The sequence below is a fragment of the Hemiscyllium ocellatum genome, chromosome 26 (genome assembly GCF_020745735.1).
Source record: "Hemiscyllium ocellatum isolate sHemOce1 chromosome 26, sHemOce1.pat.X.cur, whole genome shotgun sequence".
NCBI lineage: Eukaryota > Metazoa > Chordata > Chondrichthyes > Orectolobiformes > Hemiscylliidae > Hemiscyllium > Hemiscyllium ocellatum.
Window position 1 is genome coordinate 42,036,156 of NC_083426.1, and position 26,146 is coordinate 42,062,301.

Sequence of the window (26,146 nt, forward strand, 5' to 3'; positions counted from 1 at the left end):
CATGTTCTTCTAAACCATTCCTATCCATGTATTTGTGCAAATGCCTTTTAATTATTAATGCACTTACCTCATTCACTTCCACTGGCAGCTCATTCCATATGTGTACCACCCTCTATGTAAAGAAACATTGACCCTCAGGTACCTTTTTATTCTTTCCCCTCTAACCTTAACCTTAAAATCAAGCCCTCTAGACCTTGATTCTCCAACCCTGGATAAAGACAGAACATTTACCCTAGGAACAGGGTTTGGGGGGGGGGGGGGGGGGGGGGGAGGAAAGAGAGAAGAAAGAATCATCAGGAATGAGCCATGAAGGGCTCCTGCCCAAAATGTCGATTTTCCTGCTCCTCAGGTGCAGCCTGACCTGCTGTGCTTTTCCAATACTCTAATCCGGTCAATGAATAAACCACCTGCTTGACTGTTGGTATTATTGCTTTATTACCGTGTAGAAACATTAGCTCCTGAACAAATAGACTAATGTTTGATGAACATTTTTGTATCCCTGAGTCATCCAGAATTACGTTTGCAACTGCATGCCATTAAATATTGCTCTGCACGTTTTGTTAACTCAGTTTCCACTGCACTTGAATTTAAATTTTAAAAATGTAAATTCTTAAGTGATGAGAAATCATAAGTTTAGACACCAAGGACAGTGAGCTGGCCAACTATATTTTTATAAAGCAAGATTTGTCTACTTGATAAACAATCTGCATTAGAAGTGGGTGAATGCCGATCCATAGAAAATAAATAATTCTTGGAGATTTTGGTCAAACTGGCTGATGAAAAACAGGCATCCTTGAGGATTCACTGCCCTATTTTGGGAAATGGGGCACTTAACCAGATGAGCACCCCTCCCCCTACAGTGAGGAGAACTGGATTAACCTCACTGTTGCAGGAGAAGGTCCACCATTAGTTTCTCAATGTCCAATAGGTTCAGTAGGCCTTTCCCAGAGCAAGTATTGGATATCTTTGTCTGATGTACTTCCTAGCAGGTTAGAACAACCCTTTACAATATTTTTCCCCATGCATTAAATCATTTACAAATGAATTCAGCTACATAGTCTCAGATTGGCAGAAATAACTATTTGAAAGCCACAGGTGTGAAAGCACTAATTCAAAACACCCAGCTTCACTTTCTATTTACTATCAAATAGAGACAATCGTTTAGTGTAGGTGGCAAACTTAGCAGGTGCTTCCAAAGAGTACACAGTGATGATGATATCAGTATCCTTAAAGACCTCTTGAATTATTTTAGAAACTCTCTCCCACTTCAGTTGGTCCAGTCCACATCCAATCCTGGAGAGCAAACAAAACTGATTTTAGTTCAGAGACTGTAGCGATGCATAATGTTAATATGGCAAAATCTTAAAGTCTAGAATATTTAAATGGCTTAACATCCAAGTACACAAGATCATACTGTCGAACCTCTTCCACCGTTCAATATGATCACGGCAGATTTGTTGCTTCAACTCAGTTTCCCCACTTGCTGTCATTTCTCTTCACTAGCTGAAGCAAATCTTAGTTTTAATAGATTCAGGCGAGAGCATTCACCACCTTCAGGAGACAGACATTCAAAACTTCATCCTGGACTGAAGAAGTTTCTCTTCAGGGAAAAAAAGTGATATATCCTTTCTCCATGCCCCAGTGTTTCAGATTTCACAGTCAGGGGAAAACACCTGTCTACCTTGTCAGGTTTGTTCAGAATGTCACATTTCAAATGAATGTCAATTTACTTAGCCCAACCCACTGAACCTTGACCATACCATCTCTAAGGCAAGTATATCTTTCCTCAAACATACAGATCAATGCAGCGCAGAACAGGCCCTTCAGCCCTAGATGTTGCACCGATCTGTGAACTAATCTATGCTCAGCCCCTATACTATCCCATCATCCATGTACTTATCAAAGGATTGTTTAAATTTCCCTAATGTGGCAGAGTTAACTATATTGGCAGGCAGGGCATTCCACAGCCTTACTGAGTAAAGAATCTGTCTTAATAGATCACCCCTCAATTTGTAGTTATGCCCCATCGTACAAGCCATCATCCTAGGAAAAAAAACTTTCACTGTCTACCCTATCTAGCCCTCTTGTATGTTTCTATCAAATCCCCCTTAGCCACCTTCTTTCCAATGAGAACAGACCCAAGTCTCTCAGCCTTTCCTCATAAGACCTTCCCTCCAGACCAGACATCCTGGTAAGTCTTCTCTGCACCTTTTCTAACGCTTCCACATCCTTCCTGTAATGGGGCGACCAGAGATGTACACGATATTCCAAGAGCAGCCACGCTAGTGTTTTGTATACTTGCAACATGACATTATGGCTCCTACCCTCATCTATATGCTTGGTCACCTTCTCAAAAAACTCAATGAGGCTTGAGACACTACCTGCCCTTGACAAAACCATGTTGACTATCTGAAATCAAATTGTTGCTTGCTAGATGATTACAAATCCTCTTATCCTTTCCAGAAATGTTTCCTACAATAGAAGACTCACTCATCTAGTTACCTGGGTCATCTCCACTGCCCTCATTGAACAAGGGCACAACATCTTCAAACCTTCAGTCCTCTGGTACTAAACTTGTAGACAATGACAACTCAAAAGGGAGGCCAAAACAGCACTAGGTATGGTTTTATCAAGCTACTACACAATATCAAACTTCCTCAATGTGTACTCTTACAATTTCCTCCCAAATTTCTGGCTACACTGGTGTTAACTTTCCATTCCTTTTACAATTACACAAAATGTCTCTGAACATTTATAGAAAAGTTTCAGCCTGTGAGTGGCATGGTGGCTCAGTGGTTAGCACTATTGCCCCAGTGCTAGGGACCTGGATTTGACTCCACCTTTAGAGCATCTGTGCAAACTCCACATTCTCCAGTGTCTGCATGAGTTTCTTCTAGGTGCTCTAGTTTCCTCCCAGTCTAAAGATGTGCAGGTTAGGTGGATTGGCCTTGCTAAATTGCCTGTAGTGTCTGGGGATGTGCAGGTTAAGTGGATTAGCCACAGGAAATGCAGATTATAGGGATAAGGTATAGAGGTGGGTCTAGGTACAATGCTAAGAGTCAGTGTGGATTCGATAGGGCAATTGGACTGTTTGCACACTGTTGGGATTCTATGATTTTAAAAGGGATATTAATTATGAGACCAACTAAAGTAGCTACAATGTGGGCTTCTAAATGGAAAAGATTTGTTGGATTTTTATGCATAATACTCCAATAAATCTATCCATTGCTGATAAAATTTAAAAAGTTACTTTTGGGTGCTCTGTTACCTTCAATTTCTGATATTTAACTGGAATCTTTCATTGAAGGATAGTAAGAATATTCCTGCAATTTCTTCATTTCCACAATTCCTTCTTCCTCGGTTGTTAAAGGGCCAATTGCATGGTCTCCTTTGCATTTTTTTTACATTTCTGGTTAAATCACACATTCCATTCTCTTTTCCAAGATTTTAGAAGCCAGCAAAGAGCTGCCAAAAACTCTAGGTCATAAAGGCTGATGACTTTTTCTAAAATATTTATATTCCTTAAGGCACATTAAATCTTTGGTGCGGAATTTGTTTTGCCAAGGAAGTCATTTTTGTACATCTTGAATAATTTAACACTTTGTTATTGCTCATGTGAGTGCTTCAAGAAAAATAGCCAAGCCCCACTATTCAGTTGTGACGGAAAGGTTGTGAAAAGCATGCAGAATTTTGCGATTCGTGGCCTTGTACAATCAGATTGACAAAGTAAGGAGAAAGTTTCAGTATTTAAGAACACAATACTAAACAGATACAACAACAAGTGTTACAGGTGGAAGGAAAGATTAAGAGCTTTCCAATGAGATCTCTATCTAGTGTTTGTGGAGATGATTCATGTGATCACAATCCTGCTTCTTGATCTTCACCCTCTGGACCTTCTTTGTGGGAAGAACAATGTGACTGGTTCAACTAGCTTTGAACAAGCTTTTTTTTAACTGCAGAGAACAGAGCAAATTCCTTGGTTTGTTGAGATTTTATGGCTTCTTACAATTTTCTTCACAACCCTGAAACAGTGGTTGGCAGGTGGAAGGCTTTTGTCATTGATAAATGTCATTAGCCCACAGACCAAATTAGATATTTGCTAATTGATTACAGATTTGTACACAGCTCTTAGCTCCAGCTTGTCCACAGACCACTTAGTACTGCTTGAGCCAACAGCTATGTAAATTGTAAGAAGGTGTCAGGTTAACTAGCTTCAAAAACTGCAGCAATTCTGCAGAGTTAACTTTTTAAAAAAATAAATTTTCCTATTTCAATATATTAATCAAAATAGAAATAATGTGGGTTTTACACTGTTTTAACAGTCTTAAGACCATAAGGGCTGAATAGCCCAATTCTGCTAGAGTCTGCTCCATAATTTGATCACTTGATGTTTCTGAAACCCATTGTCCTGCCTTCTCCCTATAAAGAATGGTCTATTTACAAGGAAGGTTTGTTGAAATTGAGTATCTATGTAACTGGTTTTGTTTAGAAAAAATACAGCACAGGAACAGCTCTTTTGGCAGTCTAAGCCTGTGCTAACATATTTTGCCTTCCATACTGAAACAGTCTTCACTTACAGGATCTGTATCCCTCTAATTCCTTCCTATTCATGTATTTGTCCAGATGCTTCTTGGACGCTGCTATTCCATCCGCTTCCTCCACTTTAGGCACTCACCATCCTGTGTGAGCAAAGCCTTAAACTGGCCTTAAATTTCCCTCCCTCTACTGCACCTTAAACCTGTGCCTCCTAGTAATTGATCTCTCCACCCTGAGAAAAAGCCTTATACATTCCACGATCCATGCCATTCACAATCTTAGAAATTTCTATCAGGGCACCCCTCAACCTCCTGCATTCTAGTGAAAATAAACCTAGCTATACAACTTTTCTTCAAAGCTAAAATTCCCCCATCCTAGGCAACATCTTGGTAAACCTTTTCTGTATCCTCTTCAAAGCATCTGCATGCTTCTGGAAGTATGGTGACCAAAACTGTATGCAATATTCCAACTGGGGCCTAGCTGAAGTAGCAACATAAAACTTACCTATCCTTATTAGTCAATGCCTCTTTCCAAAAGCTTAAATGTTTTAGATCAGGTTAGATTCCTGAGTGTGGAAACAGGCCCTTCAGCCCAACTAGTCCACACCAACCCTCTAAACAGTAACCCACCCAGACCCATTCCCCCTAACTAATGCACCTAACTCTACAAGGAGAAAGTGAGGACTGCAGATGCTGGAGATCAGAGCTGAAAATGTGTTGCTGGAAAAGCACGGCAGGTCAGGCAGCATCCAAGGAACAGGAGAATCAACGTTTCGACCATGAGCCCTCATTCCTGAAGGGCTCATGCCCGAAACATTGATTCTCCTGCTCCTTGTGTGCTGCCTGACCTGCTGCGCTTTTCCAGCAACACATATTCAGACCTAACTACAGGCAATTTAGCATGACCAATTCACCCAACCTGCACATCTTTGGACTGAGAGAGGAAACCAGAGCACTTGGAGGAAACCTGTGCAGACACAGGGAGAATGTCTGTGTGGAGTTTGCACAGTTGCCAGAGGCTGGAATCAAATCCAGGTTCCTGGCACTGAGGAAGCAGTGATAACCACAGAGCCAACAGAAACTTCTCCCTACCTTCTCTCAAAGGATCTATTACAAATTCGTTGGTTTCACAATTGATTTTTGTTCCAGAAAACTAGAACAAAAAGTATTCTAATGTTCCACATACCCTTTACATTTGTACAATTAACAAGACTGAAGTCCCTTGTAGTTATTACAAGTTCCAATTATTTCTTGCTTAGTGCTCTGTCAAAGGCTCAACTCCTTAACTGTTGGAGTGGGAAGGGGTTGGAACTATAAATTAGTCCCATCTGACCTTCATAAGGTGAATACTAGGAATAACTGATTTCATGAAGTGACCCGAGACAAGACCTTTTCTGCAACTGTTCTCCACACCCCTCATCCTCTAGCATTCTGCTCATCTTCAAAATGTTGCCGCCCCTAGAATATTTATACACTCTTAATCCCTATGTAACCATATCTCTGAAGTGGTGATTAGATCCAAAATATTTGTCTATTTGTGCCACTAGTTTACCCAACTGAAGAATGGGTTGCACAGATCAAGTTTTTGTTTTATTGACCTTAATGGACAAGCCCGGTCCTTTCCAGTCTCACTCTACTCATTTTTATATGAATGGCTGCACTGCTCTGTGGTCTCCACTTTTACCACCAGATTTGTAAATTGCTAATCACCTGACCTCACTCCATTTCACATCCTATCCTGCGAATAGCACAATTTCTCACATCCCTTTGATTAATAGCTAATTTATTTGCACATTCATGATCGGGTAAATCTTGAGTTTTGGATATTAAATGCACCAGCTAAGGAACTTCCTTTTAGCCAATGTGGGACACTAATATGATTTGATGCTGTTGCCATCAACAGCATATCTTCATACTCAGATGTTGAGATCATAGAATCCCTACAGTATGGAAGCAGGCCATTTGGCCATCGAGTCCACACCAACCCTCCAAAGAGGATCTCATCCAAACCAAACAAACACTCTCCTATCCTATCCCTGTAACCTTGCATTTCTCATGGCCAATCACCTAACCTACACATCTTTGTGATTGCAGGAGGAAACTGGAGCACCTGAAAGAAATCCATGTAGACATGGGGAGAATATGCAAATTCCACATGGACAGTTAGAATCCTAGAATCCCCCAGTATGGAAACAGGCCATTTGGCCCAACAAGTCCATACTAATTCTCTGAAGAGCATCCCACCTAGATCCATCTCTGTAACCCTGCATTTCCTGTGGCTAATGCACCTAACCTACACATCCCTGAAAACTATGGAACAATTTAGCATGGTCAATCCATCTAACTTGCACGTTTGTGAACTGTGGAAAGAAACTGGAGCACCTGATGGAAACCCATGCAGACATGGGGAGAATGTGCAAACTCCACAGTCACCCAAGGCTGGAATTGGGCTCTGGTCCCTGGCACTGAGAGACAGCAGTTAACCACTGAGCAATTTTAAAGGACACAACACACACTTCCCAATTATGACAAAATATGCTGAAAGGAAAGCTGGTTTTAAAAAATTAAGCTTCCTGTTATTACCTTGGCATTGAGATTCGCGAGACTCCATGTTTCAGGCAATGTTTCTTCATTGCTTCCAGGCTGCTCTGCAGATTTTCATAAGTTGGCTTTTGATAGGCTGCCTTTTTTGTAATCTGTAAATACACAACCACTTAATTTCCAAACAAGCAGTCAATTTCAAATCAAATCATGACATGCCACAAGAAATACAATGATCGAGTATTCATGATGTGGAGATGGCAGAGTTGGACTGGGGTGACCAAGGTCAAAAATCAAATGACCAGGTTATAGTCCAACAGGTTTGTTTGAAATTGCAAGCATTAAATATTAGAGTTAAAGACAGGTTAGAGATGAATGAACTGGAAATGCACAATGCAAGGTCAATAAAGGCTTGAAGTTTCATTTAAATAAAAACACCTTTTGGCATTCACAACATTAGAAAGTCAGAACAGAAATAAAGCAAGATAAAAGATGATGGACTGTACAGTTTTTCTATGGACAGTTTTATTCTGTTCTGTGAAAGATGTCAGTGTCTGTACAATGCCATACACCATCTAAAACGTTTACATTTTTGATAATATCCTGTGAATTTATTCAAATGACCACTTCAGAGAGTCAAATTAGTCAATTACCAAATAGTAGACATATCTTTGTTTTGTCTTCAACACAGCCACATCCCCAACTTTCTTTTCTGTGAAGAAAATCATTTATTTTAAAAATTTAGATATAGTAGAAAGGTAAATGCATTTCTAAGATGTCACATTAGTTGACCGAGAGGATGCAGACATTAGATTACATTAATAGTACTGTAACAATACATTGAGAAAAAATCAGATTAAGGTCCAGCAGATTTAATAGCAAAGACAATTAAAATAATGAAGTTTCCATATATACATGCCAAGGGGCTTTTACAATTCCACTGACTTTCTTAATTGCTAAGTGCTAGACAATGAAGGTTCAGACTTGGGGGCCCAGATAGATCAAGATATCTGGAACAGGTCCAAACCAAAGTCATGGAATGCTTGTATTTATACAGACTAGAAAATAAAGGGGTGAATGGCATCTCAGCCATACAACTGCAGGTGAGACCACATCTGGTGACTGAACAGTCAAGGATACCTTAGAAAGGTTAAACATTTTGGAAAGGTACAGCATAGATTGACCAGCATGATACCTGAACTCAAACAATAACAGGACAAATTACACAACAGGATTAAAATTCCTGCATTTTAGATGGTTAAAAGGCATTTGGATAGAGGCCACCATTCAGCTCAGTCTAGTCTGCAAACTTGGAGGTTTAGTTTCCTCAACATGTGTATATTGAATAGCTGGAGTGAAAACACTGATTCCTATGGTATCCCATTAGACACTGGGAGCAACTTGCAACATTGTGCACCTTTCTTAGGCTTCAAGGTGAAGTTTGTCAGACAGTGGCAAGTTGCTGATTAAGGAATTCTTTATTAACCCATCTTATTTAATCTCACCTCATTAAATGTGTAGATTTCTATCTTACCCAAGATGCTGAAAAAAAACTAGATGGAGAATTCTCAATAAGAAAGTCAGAGCAGGATCTGGTACTTCAGCTCATTGTTGGCTGCTAAGAACTTCCGGCTGCTCAGCACCAAACAGAATCTTGGGGCATGATCCATGGACAGCTTCCACATGCAAACCCCCTCATCCACAGAAACCCCCTCATCCACAGACACTGGCACTCAATATTTACTAATTCCTTTTGCATGCTTCAACCAACAGGCAGATGTTTTAGAAAGCAGAGACCTGCAGTGCACCAGCAAGGACACTGTCGGACAGGCACCAGTTCACAGATTAAGCCCGGCCCAATCTCTGTTACTGCTTGCTGTCTGTGCTCACTTGGTGGCTACCTGCATTCTCACAGCATCCAGTGTGAATTAGCACAGTCAAACAACCAGACCGCTTGCCTTGCTGGTCACTGGTCCTTAGTCATGGGGAAGATGGTATGTCAATCTCACACCTGTGCTACATACAAGCAACTTTTGTAGCAAACACTAGCCAACAAGCAACATCTTAGTCTTAGGAGAGTGGTCCTCACTGAATTCCATGGAGGTACCTGTCAGTTACCCAGGCTATCGAACAGTAGATTAGATTTAGTGTGGAAACAGGCCCTTCGGCCTAACAAGTCCACACCGACCCGCCGAAGCACAACCCACCCATACCCCTACATTTACCCCTTACCTAACACTATGGGCAATTTAGCATGGCCAATTCACCTGACCCGCACATCTTTGGACTGTGGGAGGAAACCTGAGCACCCGGAGGAAACCCACACAGACACGGGGAGAACGTGCAAACTCCACCCAGTCTGTCGCCCGAGTCGGGAATTGAACCCGGGTCTCCGGTGCTGTGAGGCAGTAGTGCTAACCACTGTGCCACCGTGCCACCCACAAAATTAAAGGGCAGCCCTTAATACAGTCTTGGTAACTGTCAGCCAGTCATGGTTGGGCCAAAGCAGGAGAAGTAGGCCATTCAAACTTGAGTTTGCTTTGCCATTAAAAGTGATCATGGCCAATCTTCTCATTTAGAAGCCTATTCCCAGTCTCCTGATACCCTTTAGCTATAAACTACATTCAAGTCCTCCAAAACATTCAAATGTTTTTGCCTCTACCACATTGGAATTCCTTTTGAAGGCACAAAGACTCACCACTTTAGGCTAAAGCACATCTCCTCTAAGTGGTTATCCTTTTTAGGCTGAACTCTTGTTTTCGGCTCAATCATTGGGAACATCTTTCTACATTTTTAATGCCAGTTCTGTTAGAATTTGGTTTCTATGCAATTGCTGTTCATTCTTTTAAATTCCAGTGAATGTAGTCCAAACCAAGTCTCTTCATACATCTGTCCAAACATTCAAGAAATCAGTTAAGTAAACAGTCATTGCACTCCCTCCATAGCCAGAACATCCATTCTCTGATAAAGAGGCCAAAACTGCACATAATACTCCATGTGCGGAATCAACAAATGCAAGACCCTATGCATTTGCAAGACATCCCCGTTTCTCATTATGCAGGCTAACAAGTCTCCCTTTCTCCCCCCACCCGTCATTTGCCTCCTTCACTGTCTGCTGCATCTGCATGCTAACTTTCAGTGTCTGGTGTACAAGGACAACACTTACCCCTCCCCCAATTTATTGCCCCTTAATCAGGCTGTGTTTGCTCACACTTTTCTGCATTACACTTCATCCACCCTGCATTTAGACACTCACTCAACTTGACCAGATCACACTGAAGTGTTTCCACATTCTCCTCAACTCACCTTCCCACCCAAATCTGTTGCCTGCAAACCTGAAGATATTACATTTAGCTCCCTCTGCTAAAGCATTTGTGAATAGTTGAGGCCCATGCACTGATTCCTGTGGTACTGTAGTAGTTATTGCTTGTCACTTGGAAAAAATACTCATTTATTCTGATAGTTTCCTGTCTGCCAACCAGTTCTGCATCCGTGTCAGTACATGATAGTCAATTCCATGAGCTATAACATTTTTAAAAAAGGACTTGTCAAGAGCCTTCTTAAAGTCAAGCAAACTGGACACCCACTGGCTTCCCCTCTGCTATTAAATCCTTTGTAACAAGCCTAGCATTTTCCCTATCAATGTCAGACTAACCAGTGTTTAATTCAGTTTTTCCATTTATCTTTTCTAAAAAAGATTGCATTAGCTACCCTCCCATCCTGGCACCCTCGACCATATGGAAATAGAGACTGGAAGCCACCGGCTAAAGAGTGCCACTGTTGCCTTGAATGGTGTTGGAAATCAAAATGATGCAATGTACAAAAGTGGTTTTAACTAATGAGGTTCTTTAGAGAGCAATAGCATTACACACAGATCCATGCACGGCAAAAAAAGTCAGACCTGGAAACACTCCACCCTCAAAAAAAAATCCCTGGTGATCAAGGCATTGCCTCCCTGTGTGCTCAATATCTCCATTCAGTTAGATACATAAAAACTGCAGATGCTGTAATCAAAAGGTAGACAAGCAGAAGGCTGGAAGAACACAGCAAGACAGGTAGCATAACAGGGTGGAGAAGTCAACGTTGAAGGGTTACACAAAGTGTTGACTTCTCCACCTAGTGCTGCCTGGCTTGCTGCGTACTTCCAGCCTCCTGCTTGCACACCTCAATTCTCCAGACATTGCCACCATTTCATTCATCCCATCACTTTTGGGCACAGACCAGTGGAAGAGAGGAATGTTTTACCACATTTAGACAATGATGCCTGTAGAACTTTACCTTGCATACATCTTGATCAACATATCTCTATATACAGCAGCTGGTTTCCAAACATCTATCCGTGGTACATTCCTTAGAGATATGTTAGGATGCTGGCAGTTACATCCAGGGTTACACAGGAACTCAAAGAAGCATATGCAGTGCAAAAACTATCAAACTTATACAAACAGGATAACTTAGCGTGCTGTTGTTGTGCCAAAGTGACCAAAAAGTATCGTTTTCTTTCTCTCCCACAACACCTTCTCTACAGTTGGAATAGTAGGATCTGGCTCAAGAGGGAAACTCTTAGCCAAGGAGGATTCATTATGCAACTCCAGGGACATTTGGCTGGACAGCCTTGAAACACTGAAAGGATTCCCAGAGAGAAGTGATTATACCTCAGTTGCACTTTCTGGGGTCCTCAAGGCTTGGTAGTTGTAGCTAGCCTATGGATATCTATCCTCTACCCTTGAGGCTTCAGGGGCCATGTGTGATTCTTCCTAGCATTTTCTATTTACTTGAAAGTGAAGAGTCATTGGCTGGGCTAGTATTTATTATCTACACACAAATTCCTTCAAGCTAGTGGTGATAGATTGCAGCATCTGAAGGTAGTTGCTGTGCCGCAGATTGATTCACAACACCCTCAGGGAGCAACCTCCATGATTTTGGTCCAACAGCACTGAAGAATTATAGGCTTCCAAGTCATGACAGTGAATGGCTTGGAGGGGAACTTACCACTGGGTGCTCCATGTATCTGCTGTCCTTTTCCTTTGAAATAAAAAATGTTTGTGGATTTGGAAGGTGCGGTTTAAGGATTTTCAGTGAATGTCTGTAGTGGATCTTGTTGATAGTAACAGCAGTGTGCACAAAGCAACTGTGATGCAGGGACTGAATGTGTTTAGATGTGGTGCCAATCAAACAGGCTGCTGTGTTCTGGGTCATATCAAGCTTTTTGAGCATTGTTGGAGTGGCAATGCTCATCCAGGCACATTCAGTAGTCTATCACATACCAGTCTTGTGTTTTGTAGATGGTGGACAGATGGGGAGTCAAAAAGGGATTTATTCACTGCAGTATTTCTAGCCTCTGACCTGCTCTTGTAGTTAGTATTATTGGCTTATCCAATTCAATTGATGATCAATGGTAACCACCAGGATATTGATAGTGGGAAGTGCAGTGATGTCAACACCATTGAACATCATGGCCTGGTCTCCTTTGGAGGGAGGGCTACCTGGAGTGCACATCCTCCTGTCACTGCCTTCAGTCCTGAGGACCAGTTTCTGGGGTAATAGGTTGTAGTGTGTGCGTGTCTCCACTAACTTGCTCATGGAGACAGTCAGATGATCACATGCTTGAGGCCACTAGGTCTCCATAGCATAGCTTCACTTCTGCAGTCTGTGCAATGAGGGCTATTGCATTCCACATATCTGGTACCTGGTTCTGCCTGTGCACAAGTTCAAAATCTCCAAAACTGACAGCATAAAGGTCCTCTCCTGTTGGACACTGAACACGTCCAACATCTCCAGCAGCCCTCAAAGTGCCAGTGGTCTGGAATGTTTCTCCCTTCATCAGCTGTGAAGCTTTGAGTGATATTCTCACTAGTGAATGTTCCTAAACTTTCCAAGCCTGCCACTCCCACCAAGATATCAGTATCTGAGCTGGTGGGAGCAGGAGGCTTCTTCATAGATCTCTATACTCTCATTAAGGTGATGGATTCTGGCAGATCAGGCTATTTCTCCACTGAAAGTGGGCATCCTACTGGTTTCTGCAGAACAAAGAAAGACAGCATGGTTAGAAGGGGTGTGTAATGAATAATACTGTGAGCAGGGTTAATATTAGGTTTACAATGAATGATCCTTACTCTATTTACAGGGCATAGATGTCTTGACATCCCTCCAGGAGCGGTCTTTGTTTTCTTCTGTGTTGGACTGGAATACCTCAGAGATGGAGAAGCTTGATGTCAGACACCCCAACACTTGTCTAAATCCAATCTGCGCTATTGTGGGCCGTCTTGTTCTTGACTGAGAAAAGGGGAGGAATGGAGTGAGCTGAAAGTGAGCAGCATAGCTGTTAGTGCTGATACAGGTGGTCCTGGGAACACAAGTAGGCAGTGCAGAAACCATGCAGGGATAGTAGTATGGAGGTTGGCTAGTGGGAAACAAGAGTCAGGGAAGATGTTGCACACAAATGGTGACAAAGTGTCAGACCATGAGTCTTGGTGGGAAGAGGGGGAAAAAGCATGACACTCACACTGGCAGAGTAGGATAGGGTGGTGACTGTCTTGTGATATTGCTGGTCATTCATTTTCACCATGGAGACTGTACTGACTTAGCCTGCTCAGAAGTTGCTGATTATCAGAATCAGGTGTTTATAGTCTTGTCAGTCTGCCAGAAAGTGGTCCTACTGCTACCGACAGCACCCCCTCCAGCTGGAGAGAGAATTGCAACATCTTCTGACTGAATGACCACTGGGTAGAGCAGGTTCACTGCTTGTCCAGATGCATAGCAGCCTTGTCCTATATGGTTTGAGTGTCAAAAGACAGGTCTCTTCCAGGTGGCAAGTTCTTCTGGCATCAGGGTGCAGTAAAATGGGGATCGAATCAGAGGGATGTCAGATGGGCAAGATAGGTAGCTATGAGGAGAGTTTGGAAAGACAGTGAGGGATTGCTAAGCCTCATGATAAAAGTTCAACTTCATGTAAATGATACTGAAACCAAAAGTAATGCAAGATTCCACCCATTGTCTGAGCTTAATTTAATTTGCTAATCAGATTAGCAATACAGATACAAGACAAGTCAAGTTAATATATTCATTAGTTCATTCATTTGGGGGATGTAAGTTCTGAAGTAACATGGTGATAGTTCCAAGCCAAGAGGTGTGTCATTTGAGAAGAGTTTGCAGATGGTATTCTATGGATTACTGCCCTTGTCCTTCTAGATAGAAGTGGTGTTTGAATGGTCTTGCTAAGGAGCCTTAATTTCTGCACTATGCATTTTGTAGATTATATTCCCGCTTTTACTGTGTTGGTGAAAGAGGGAGTGAACGTTTGCAGGTATGCTGCATTGCCCAAGATTGAGAGAATCCTCAAATGCAGTTATCCAGGCAAGCAGGGATCATTCAATCACAACCTTGACATGTCTTGATGAACAGGCTTAACGAAGTAGTACACCAAACAGTAGGGATCACACTTTTAGGACAAAGATGGAGGAAATGGAGGTTTTTGCAACTTTAAAAACACATTGCTTCAGAAAGGAGGTGGAGTCAGGACCATTGAATATTCTTTAAGAGGTGGATGGATTGATCCTTGTATGGAAGGGAATCAAACTTGGATAGATGGGAATCTCAAATTCAAAACAAAGATCAGGCATTGAACAGTTGAGTGTGCTTGAGACACTGAATTACCACATCTGCTCCCAAGTTATATCAATAAGTTAAGCAGCTATAGATTTAGTCCTTTCATCCAAATGAAAATACAGTAAATTGTAGCCCCATCCTTTCAAATAAACAAAAACTGTACACCATACTCTAAACATGGCCTCAACAATGCTTTGTACAAGCATATCGAAACATTCCTACTTTTATATTCTATTTCTCTTGCAATAAATAGATGTTCCTTTTACTTTCCTAATCACATTTCTCTAATGACATATCTTACTCTGACTCAGCAGCTCTTCAACAGATTGAAACTTCTGCTTGAAAACTACTGCTATCCCTGCTCCCATACGAATGTCTTCACTGATGCAATGCGCCAGTGTCTCCTCCTCAGGACATTTGAACAGGTCACCAGTCACATAATGGATCTCAAAACTCTGGAAAAGCCAAGAAGAGATATTACTCATTACAATACTTGGAACATTTCACATTTCTTTCCCCTCACTCCCCAACAGATGCCTTCTTCAGCAATTGAGTAGTTTTCTATTTAAAAAAGCTTTCACCAAGTTCACATTAGTTGTGGCATTCCTGTCCAACCAAAAGGAACAAAAAATATGAGCAGACCTCATTTGGATCACTAAGCAGCAGTAAACAGCTTATATTTACATCCTTCCCTTCACACAGGAAGGATGAGCCAATATGCTTTACAGGAGCACTAACAAAATTGGGCAGTAAATCCAGAAGTAGAGCTTTGGACAAGTGACAAAATACTGGGATACAAAAGGTGGTTTTAGAAGGAAAGGGAGGAAGGGTGGAAAAAAGAGGCACTGCAGCATTTAGGACCAAGGTAACTGACAGCATGGACATCATTGGTGGCATGATCAGGCAATTAGGAAAGGCGACCTTGAGGGAGTGTTTGCTGAATGTTTCTTGGAGTAATCTCCAATACAATGTTCAGGAACCAAACAGGGAGCTGACACAGTTAATGAAGTGGGATTAATGAATGATCTCCTATGAAGGATCCTCTCAGGGATGGCACGGTGGCTCAGTGGATAGCACTGCTGAGTCAGTACCAGGGACCCAGGTTCAATTCCAGCCTCAGGTGACTGTGGAGTTTGTACATTCTCCCAGTGTCTGAGAGAGAGTTTCCTCCAGGTGCTCCGGTTTCCTTCCACAATCCTAAGATGTGCAGGTCAGATGAATTTACAATGCTAAACTGCCCATAGTGATAGATGCATTAGTCAAGAGTAAATATCAGCTAGGGGATTGGGTCTGGGTGGGTTACTCTTCGGATTATCAGTGTGGATCCGATGGGCCGAAGGGCATGTTTCCATACTGTAGGGAATCTAATCAATATGCAAGAATTTCAAATACAATTGCAGGGTGAGAAACAAGAGGTTCTGGAGTTAAACAAACAAAGACCATCACACAGACACATGGACAAATTTCACCCGAGTGGACCAGGGAAGATGACTAAAAAGGGAGGACAATGGATGGGCAGTAAAATTTAAGGAGATCCTCAACTGTTCCCAACTAAAATATTCTGGAAAAGAAAGACTGTAAGAGGGGGTAAATATCATCCATGGGTATGCATGGAGGTTAAAGTGAATATAAAAACAAAAATCTAAGGCATAGAATATTGCAACCCCAAGTAGCAGGCTGAAAGTTGGGACGTTTCCTGAAGATCAAGAAAGGGTTAACAAAAAATTCTCAAAAAAGAGCAAAGAAAGAAAGACTAACAAAATAAGAAAGGTAGCAAGAGCTTCTATAAAGGAAAAAATAGCTACTGTAAACATTGGTCCCTTGGAGGACAAGGCTGGACAGCCAGTGGTGTACACAAAATACAGTCAAATAAATAATTTATTCTCTAATGAAAACTGAAGCATTTTGTTACTTCTTACTATTAGAAAGGTAGAAGGGGTTATTTTAAGGGAGAAACTTAGAACAATCACAATAAGGGATAAAAGTAGCGTGAAAAATATTGGGATTGAAGTCTCCAGGGCCTGAAGGTCTCACCCCAGGGCCCTAAAGAGAAGTGGCAAGAGAGATAGTGGATCTATTGGTTAGAATATTCTAAAGTTCTGTATTTCGAGAAGGATTCAACATTGTGGAAGAATGTTAATACAATGCCATATTCAAAATGGGAACAAAGAAAATAGGGAACGAGAGTCCAGTTAGTTTAACATGTACAATCGGGAAATTATTGGAATTCAGGGTCATCATTTTATAAATGGAATATTGTGCTTTACTAATTTGCCAGAGCTCTTCAAAGATTAACAAAAAGGAATGATGAAGGCAGAGTGGTGGGCATAATCTATACGGACTTCAGTAAGGCATTCTAAAAGGTTCCTCACAGACTGATTAGCAAGGTTAGATCACACAACAGAGGCAGAACTAGCTGTTTGCATACAGAACTGGCTCAAAGGTGGAAGATAAAAGGGTGGTGGAGGGTTGCTTTTTTTTGGACTAGAGGCCTGTAACCAGTGCTGTGCTACAAAGATAAATGCTGGGTCCATTACTTTTTGGCATTTATAGGAAAGATTTGGATGTGAATATGGAAGGAATAGTTAGCAAGTTTTGCAGATGACATCAAAATTGATAGTGTAGCAGACAATGAAGGAGGCTATTTCAGTACAATGGGACCTTAAATCAGATGGGCCAACAGGCTGAGGAGTGACAGAGTTTAATTTAGATAAATGTAAGGTGTTACATTTTGGAAAGGCAAATCAGGCAGGACTTATACACTTATGGCAAGGTCCTGCGAAGTGTTGCCAAATAAAGAGGCCTTGGAGTGCAGATTCATAGCTCCTTGACAGTGGAGTCATAGATAAGATAGTGAAGGCAGCATTTGGTATGCTTTCCATTGTTGATCAGTACATTAAGTATAGAAGTTGGAGGTCATGTTGTAGCTGTACAGACATTGTTTAGGCCACTTTTGGAATACTGTATGCAATTTTGGTCTTCCTGCTATGGGAAGAATGTTGCGAAACTTGAAAGGGTTCAAAAACATTTACAAAGATGTTGCCAGGATTGGAGGGTTGAATTACAGGAAGAGGCTGAATGTGGGGGGTGGGGGAACTATTTTCCTTGGTGCATTAGAGGCCGAGGGGTGACCTTGGAGGCTTATAAAATCATGAGGGGCCTGGATAGAATAAGTCAACAAGACCTTTTCCCCACAGTGGGGGTGCATATAAGCAATGAGCTGTCAGAGAAGGGTTACACCCAAAATGTCAACTCCATCTCCTAATGCTGCCTGGTTTCCTGTATTCTTCCAGCCTCCTGCCTGTCTATAGAGGAAGTGGTGGAGGCTGGTACAATTACGACATTTAATAGGCATTTGGATGGGTATATGAATAGGAAGGGTTTAAGAGGGATATGGGCCAAATGGTGTCAAATGGAGCATACTTATTTAGGATATCTGGTTAGCATGAATGAGTTGGACCACAGGGAATGTTTCTTTATTGTATATCTCTAATTCTATAAAGTCATAAGCAAAGGGAATAACCAGAATCCTGTAGATGGAGCACATCTGAACATTCAGAAGGCATTTCATTCAGTGCAGCACAAAAGGTTAATAGACAAGGTCAGGTCACAGAGGGCTGGAGGTGATTTACTGGCTTGAATACAGGATTGGCCGAACAATAAAGCAGATAGGTGGGGTAAATTGCCTTTTTCTCGTTCATAGACTCCCTACAGCATGGAAACAGGCCATTTGGCCAACAAGTCCACACCAACCCTACGAACAGCATCATCCAGGGCCATTCCCCAACCTTATTACTTTACATTTCCCCTGACCAATGCACTTATCCTACCAATCCCTGAACACTGGGTAATTTAGCATGGCCAATTCACCTAACCTGCACATCTTTGGACTGAGGGGAAACCCACACAGACATGAAGAGCTTGTGCAAATTCCATACAGGCGGACACAGTTGCCCAAGGTTGGGATTGAACCTGGGTCCCCAGCACTGAGGCAGCAGTGCTAACCACTGAGCCACCATGTTGCCTGTTGGCAAAATGCAACTGAGTGTCACAAGGTTTGGTCCTCAGGCTCAACTATTTACAAACAACATTAATGACTTGGGCACAAGGATAGGAAATACTATAGCTAACTTTGCAGATGACAAAATGGGTGGAAAGTTATAATGAAGAAATAAATTTATAAATGGATATGGATAGGTTAAATACATAAACCAAAATTGGCAGATGACATTTAACAGGAGAGAAGTTATCCATTTTAGTCAGAGCAATAGAAAGGGAAATTATCTAAATAGAAAAAAACTTGAGTGCTTTGGTGAAGAGATCTTGCGTCCTTGAGCACGAATTGTAGAAAACAAGCATGCAGTTAATAAAGGAAAGCAATAAACTTCAATTCCCCCATTTGGTGAGGAACACTATAGAAGGAGGGTGTTGCTGCAACAGGAGAAGACTTGAGACCACACCAGATGTACGGTGTACAATTTTGGCCCAAATACCAGAGGGATGTGGTTGCATTAGAAGCAGTGCAGGGGATTCATGCAGTTGATTCCAGAGATGAAGGGTTTGTCTTAAGACATGTTTAGTAGTTTAGGCCTATACTCTAGTTTAGAAGAATGAAGATAGATCTATTTGAGGTACAAGATCGTAAAAGAGATTGACAAGGTATATGTGGAAAAGGATACTTGCATATGTGGAGCAATCTAGAATGAAGTCAGTTTTAAGATAGCAATAGATTTAAAACAGATGAGAAATTACTTCTCAGTCACAAATCTGTGGAATTCATTACTTCTGTGGTGGATGTTGGGATATTGAGTAACTTTATGGAGAAAAAGATTTTTAATTAGTAATACATTGAAGCGTTTAGAGTGTTGGTAAGAAAGTGGAGTCAATGCTGAGGTGAGATCAGTCTTGATTGTATTAAATGGCAGAGCTGGTTCAAGGAGGTGAATTGCCTACTCTTGCTCCTAATAATTATCTTACGATTAAAATGAGGCATTTGCAAGAAACCATAACTGTAGGAACATAGATCTCAGTACTTGAGACAAACAAGTTATGCTCTATTTTTTGGTCTTATTGATAGATTTCAAAGATTCCTGGCCATTCAGGCACAGGAGGGTTGCTGCAAGTATCTTGGTAACCATTAGCTTCAGGAGGAGATTAACAAAAGTAGCAAGAGGTTTCGAAAAAGTTTTGAAATGGTCTTTTTAAATTTAAGCTACAAATGGAGAAATGGGAAATGGTCAGGGCAGGGGTCATTTCAGCCATTCTGAATTCTACTGATGGAAGGCCTGGCTGGCTTGTGTGTTAAGGTTAAGGTGACAGGGCAGATTGTTTTACTGGCAAGGTGTATGGTATCCATATCCACATGGAATGGCCAAAACATCTATGCTGACAGTGAATAGATTTCAAAGTCATTGGAAAGCATTAGAAATGGCAAGTTGGTAAGTGGTTATAACTTTAAACAAAACAGGAAGATGCAAGATAACATTATATTAAAAAACAAAACACTTAACAGGATCACAAGCATCAGGAATTCTCAGATGCTCAAGATTCTGTTATCAGGATCTTTATTAATAATTTGGAGGGAATATGACTACCGCAGACAGATATACTGTTATGATAACTGGTCCAGGTTACTTGATTTTAAATGTACATTCATTTAGTGACAATGGTGAGTCGAGTTCTCCCATATGCCACCAGTATTTCTCAGGCAATTGAGATTCAGGAAACCAGTACCCCCAATCTTTGTGCACCAGTTATCTGGAAGATTACTTCACTTGGATAATCAATGTGAGTAAAATTGCCATGGATAGGGATTCGAAGAGGAAGATGGCACTGTCAGATCTAATTACAAGATGTTTTCTTAAAATATCACTGAACTTCAGCCTGTCATAATCTGAGACAATAAAACAAAGATACAGGCTTCTGGTAGCTCAAACTCACCTACTCAGCATATGAGGATTTTAACAAGATATAAAGATCTCTTTAGCTTTGGAAGAATAATCTTCAGGATAGTTTCAACGGTAAAAGCTAGCTCAAGGATTAGAAATTATCAGGTCTGGTATAGGAAGAAAAAGGATGCCATTGGGAACTAATAATTACCCATAGCTGATTCTGAGAGAATAAAGAATCTGCTTAAATGGCAGGGTGAAGACTAACGATGGAGGGAGATTTTTGGTTGCATTAAAACATCAACAAGGGAATTTTTCTGTAGTGTTTCCAACAAAAAAAAAGTCTTCACTCAAATGTTCTTTTGAATTTGTTAGAGTCTTAACAAGAAAAAATTGCAATGCAGTCCCTTTAGATTAACCACTGGCAGTTCAAAAGTTTTAAAATTATTAGTTTTACAGGGACCACCACAACTAAAAACATACAATGCCTTCCTCAGTGAAGGTCACATACTTACACTTCCCTCTAGTGGTTTGTCCATTTCAGTTCCTTTTGTATTTCCACCTGTTAAGCAGAGCAAAATGAATGTAATTTTAAAACAACATTCTCGTCCCTCTATTTCCACTTTCTATTTTTCATTAATTTATTTCTCCACAAACAAAGGTTTAAATATTCATTAAAATTAATTGCTCTATGACTTCACCTGCCTAGATTTCAAACTGAATATTCGTCTCTACATCTGTCCGATCCTTTAAATTCCTTAAGTTCCACCTCATTCACCAAGCTATTGCTTGCATGATCACTTCTCTTAAAATCTTGTATGACATTTGAATTTTCTCCAGTTCATGTTATGAACTGCCTTGGGATATTTTACATTCAAGGAACAAAAAGGGTGCAAACAAAACGCAGATTGTTGTATACCAACGTTCTGTCACATTGATGACCTTATCCCCTCTCGTGGGAACATTTGCCTGAGATTTCAGGCAAACAGACTTGCATTGGCAAATTGTGCCGAGAACCACAGGGTATCCTCTATCTCTGGCACAGATGTGGTTCTGGGTGGGATGCTCTTTGGAGGGATTGGGGTGCAGACTCAATAGGCTGAATAGCCTCTGCACTGTTGAGATTCTATGGAAAGCAGCCCTAAGTGGCTTCTGATGTAGTGGTACTGCCCCCACCTCTGGAGCAGGAGGCCTGCATTCAAGTCCCACCTCCTCTCCAGGTGTAAAACAACTCTGAAGAGGCTGATGAGAACATATTTAAGAGCTGGGTTCTTTCCTGTTCATCTTAACTAGTGCTGAGACAGTCATGTAGAGGTAACGTCAATTACTGTCGATTGAGATGCCCAGGCTGGCCTGGGACAGTGCTGAGCAGGTGTGGCTTCAAATCCCATAGCAACTGATAAAAAGGAGCCCTTACTGTCTCTTGTGGAGCAGTGGATGTACAGGTATCCCTATACCAAGGCAGGAGGGTTAAAGTTCCACCTGTTTCAGGCTTAAAACATTCCTGAACAGATTGACAAAATATCTAAATTTGACACTATGACAAGGGTCAGAAGGTCAAGGTTCTTGCCCTGCGTAATATCACTAAGCTGACCAATTAGAAAATGGCTAGAAATAAAATGAATCATAGAAGTAAAATACATGCAAAGGGGTCTTTTAGCCTATCATGTCCACACCAGTCTGCAAACATTTACTTCAATTAATCCCACTTACAGCACTTGACCCATAGCTTTGTATGCTATTTCAAGATTGGATACTATTTTCCAACATTTACAAATATTTTAAAAAGCTTACATTTATAAAGCATTTTTCATAATCAGTACATTACTATCAATGAAGTACCTCAATTACATAGTTACTGGTCACAATGTAGAGATGCAGTAGAAAGATACCCTGAATCAAACCTTAGAAGAAGTGTACCAATGTATCCTTCAGCTTTTGAAAACAAAAAGTTAATAAATAAATGAAGACTTCTACAGCTAGGGAGGAGGGGGTCTTCAAATGCAGCAGTAGCATTCTTTTTTTAGGATTCAACTCCCAACAGCTTACAAGGATGTGTCACAGTATTTCACATCAGGTAGTTTAAAAAAAACAGCTCAAGTTACAAATCCCAAGGTAACAAGTTCACTACACAGTATAACTTTTGAATAGGTGCAAACAATTTTCTAGCCCACCTGTTCAGAACTGCTATGACACACCTCTGGGAAAGGTGGGATTTGAACCCAGATCTCTCAGCTCAGAGATAGGGACATTATTATTGTGCCATAAAGACACCTCCACCCCATCTGAACTTGTAAAAAAAGTTAACTTTTTTTCTAATCAACCTGTTCAGGAGATATTATTACACACCTCTGGGACTTGAACCTGGGCCTTCTGATCCAGGGATAGGGACACTATCACTGCACCCATTTAGTCTGGATGAAGAAAATAATATTCACCAATTCAAAAGGGTAGCGTTTGTGACAATTCGATTAGTAACACTTTGGGATAAGTCACATTGTCGTGGTCTAGAGAAACAAATCTGACGGAGAAATTCAAAATCAGGACAGATTGTCCGAGTCTGGTTTAAGCACATCCAAAAGCATGCGGCTGGCGAGAGTTTAGTGTCGGTGGATATTTAAATGTCCTTACCAGGGTTGAAGAGGTCGGTTACCCTAACAACGGGGCCTACTCCGGCAGGAGGCGGCCTGCAGTCTGTGCCCCCTCACACTGTCGCCACGTCCTGGGCTCGGCCCGACTCTCCCCGGTACAGGCAAGCTCCCAAACCCAGGTCACAGGCTTATGGCTGTACACGGTAATATTTCCTTGCTCTGCATGTACTTTTTTTCCTTCTGAAAGTCAGCAACACCTCCCTCTCTCTCTCTTTTAAATCAAGATTGAAAAGGGAAATGGAAAAGCCTGATAACCCCTGTGTTTCCTTGTGTAGCCTCTACTGTTGATCTCAGTTTAGCGGAAAGACAGACACTTAAAGTTTACACGTGGAACATGGACTTTCCAATTTCAGATGTTCACTATATTGCAATAACAGATAGATGGCAGAACGTTTTCTCTTTCCACTGCAGGAAGAAAATCTCTTGCCCTCATTCGTCTTGAATTTTCTGTTTCAGCATCATTGTTACTATCGTTATATTACTATTACCATTTATTATCAGGGTGAAACAAGATGTGAGCAATTGTAATTGAGTAGAGATTTAACTCGTGGTAGCTGGAATGCACTACCTGAGAATGTGGTGTAAGTAGGCTCAATTGACATCCCAAAAGGAATAAGATAGTTGATGGAAAATTTTCAGAGTTACAGGGTGAAGGCAGGAAAGTGGCACTAGTTTTGCTGCTAATTTGGAAAGCTGGCAAGGATGAGATAGATAAAATTACTTCTTCCTTCAATTTTGTGATTCTGAAATGGCTGCTTACCATGTAGCAGTTATCCTACCACATACCGATAACACCAAGATAATGAATAAATAGTAAATAAAAACCGAAAGAATTGTAGATGCTTATAAATCAGAAACAAAAAAAAACAAATTTCTGGAAAAGCTCAGGAAGGGTCACTCAACCCAAAATATTAACTCTGATTTCTCTCAACGGATGCTGCCAGGCCCGCTGAACTTTTTCAGTAATTTTGTGAGTAAGAGAATAAATAAAAGCAGACCATTGCAGATGTTGGAAATATGAAACAAACAAAGAAGATGTTGGAGAAACTCAGCAGGTCTGGTAGGATCTGTGAGGAGAGAAACAGTTAATGTCTCGAGTCCAAAATGACTTCAGAACTAATCAATAGTGTTGACTCAATCAGTGCTGTATACATGTGCATGTAATGTGCAGTCAGGAAATGTGTAATCTTCAGTCCAACTAATGTGTGTTTCCACGTGCTTGGGATCTTTAGAAGGGGTGCTGGAGGATGAGTTGAAAAAAGTGCCATACAGTACAGTAAGGTACAGGTCTTAAAACCAGCAATCTTAGGCCTGATTCTGTGTCAGATTGGGTCAACTAGTTCAGCTGAGCTCAGAGGTTACTCGGACTACTCAGACTGCAGGAAAGAAAAGATTGGTGCTTGAAGTTGATAAGTAATTTGGCCTGCCGCTATACCAATACTGCTCCTAGCCAAATAGGCAGATCAGCTAGTCCACTCATTTAATAAGAGGTTCTGTTCGCCGAGCTGGAAGTTTTTGTTGCAAACGTTTCGTCCCCTGGCTAGGAGACATCATCAGTGCTGTGGAGCCTCCTGCGAAACGCTTCTTTGATGTTTCTTCCGGCATTTATAGTGGTCTGTCCTTGCCGCTTCCGGGTGTCAGTTTCAGCTGTCCGCTGTAGTGATTGGTATATTGGGTCCAGGTCGATGTGTCTGTTGATGGAATTTGTGGATGAATGCCATGCCTCTAGGAATTCCCTGGCTGTTCTCTGTCTGGCTTGCCCTATGATAGTAGTGTTTTCCCAGTCGAATTCATGTTGCTTGTTGTCTGAGTGTGTGGCTACTAGGGATAGCTGGTCGTGTCGTTTCGTGGCTAGTTGGTGTTCATGTATGCGGATTGTTAGCTGTCTTCCTGTTTGTCCTATATAGTGTTTTGTGCAGTCCTTGCATGGTATTTTATAAACTACATTAGTTTTGCTCATGTTGGGTATTGGCTCCTTTGTTCTAGTAAGTTGTTGTCTGAGCGTGGCTGTTGGTTTGTGTGCCGTTATGAGTCCTAGGGGTCGCAGTAGTCTGGCTGTCAGTTCTGAAACGTTCCTGATGTATGGTAGTGTGGCTAGTCCTTTTGGTTGTGGCATGTCCTCATTCCGTGGTCTATCTCTTAGGCATCTGTTGATAAAGTTGCGCGGGTATCCGTTTTTGGCGAATACCTTGTATAGGTGTTCCTCTTCCTCTTTTCGCAGTTCTGGTGTACTGCAGTGTGTTGTAGCTCTTTTGAATAGTGTCCTGATGCAGCTTCGTTTGTGTGTGTTGGGGTGGTTACTTTCATAGTTTAGGACTTGGTCTGTGTGTGTTGTTTTTCTGTGTACCCTTGTGGTGAATTCTCCGTTCGGTGTTCTCTGTACTATCACGTCTAGGAATGGGAGTTGGCTATCCTTTTCTACTTCTCTCGTGAATCGGATGCCTGTAAGTGTGGCGTTGATGATCCGGTGTGTTTTTTCTATTTCCGTGTTTTTGATGATTACGAAAGTGTCATCGACATATCTGACCCAGAGTTTGGGTTGAATTTGTGGTAGGGCTGTTTGTTCTAACCTTTGCATAACTGCCTCTGCTATGAGTCCCGAGATTGGTGATCCCATGGGTGTTCCGTTGATTTGTTCGTATATCTGATTGTTGAATGTAAAGTATGTAGTGAGGCATAAGTCCAGTAGTTTAAGTATGCCGTCTTTGTTGATGGGTTCCGCCTCCTGTTTTCTGTTATGTATGTCCAGTACCACAAATTTGTCCTACCACAAATTCAACCCAAACTCTGGGTCAGATATGTCAATGACACTTTCGTAATCATAAAAAACACGGAAATAGAAAAAACACACCGGATCATCAATGCCACACTTACAGGCATCCGATTCACGAGAGAAGTAGAAAAGGATAGCCAACTCCCATTC

At 41.3% G+C, this 26,146-nt stretch overlaps 1 protein-coding gene across 2 annotated transcripts; it reads right to left on the bottom strand.

The window, feature by feature from the left end:
• Positions 1-411: 411 nt before the first annotated feature.
• On the bottom strand, positions 412-23,572 carry LOC132828223 (ADP-ribose glycohydrolase OARD1-like). Of its 2 annotated transcripts, none has more exons than XM_060845176.1 (6): positions 23,204-23,572; positions 21,088-21,134; positions 14,986-15,139; positions 7,730-7,788; positions 7,119-7,231; positions 412-1,293 (listed from the first exon to the last, which is right to left on the bottom strand). In XM_060845176.1, exons 2-6 carry the CDS (start codon positions 21,109-21,111, stop codon positions 1,134-1,136), a joined length of 510 nt encoding a protein of 169 aa, XP_060701159.1. In that variant the 5' UTR covers positions 21,112-21,134; positions 23,204-23,572; the 3' UTR covers positions 412-1,133. The 2 variants fall into 2 exon arrangements, with proteins under 2 accessions (XP_060701159.1, XP_060701160.1); XM_060845177.1 differs by lacking the exon at positions 23,204-23,572 and adding an exon at positions 22,922-23,171.
• Positions 23,573-26,146: the final 2,574 nt, after the last annotated feature.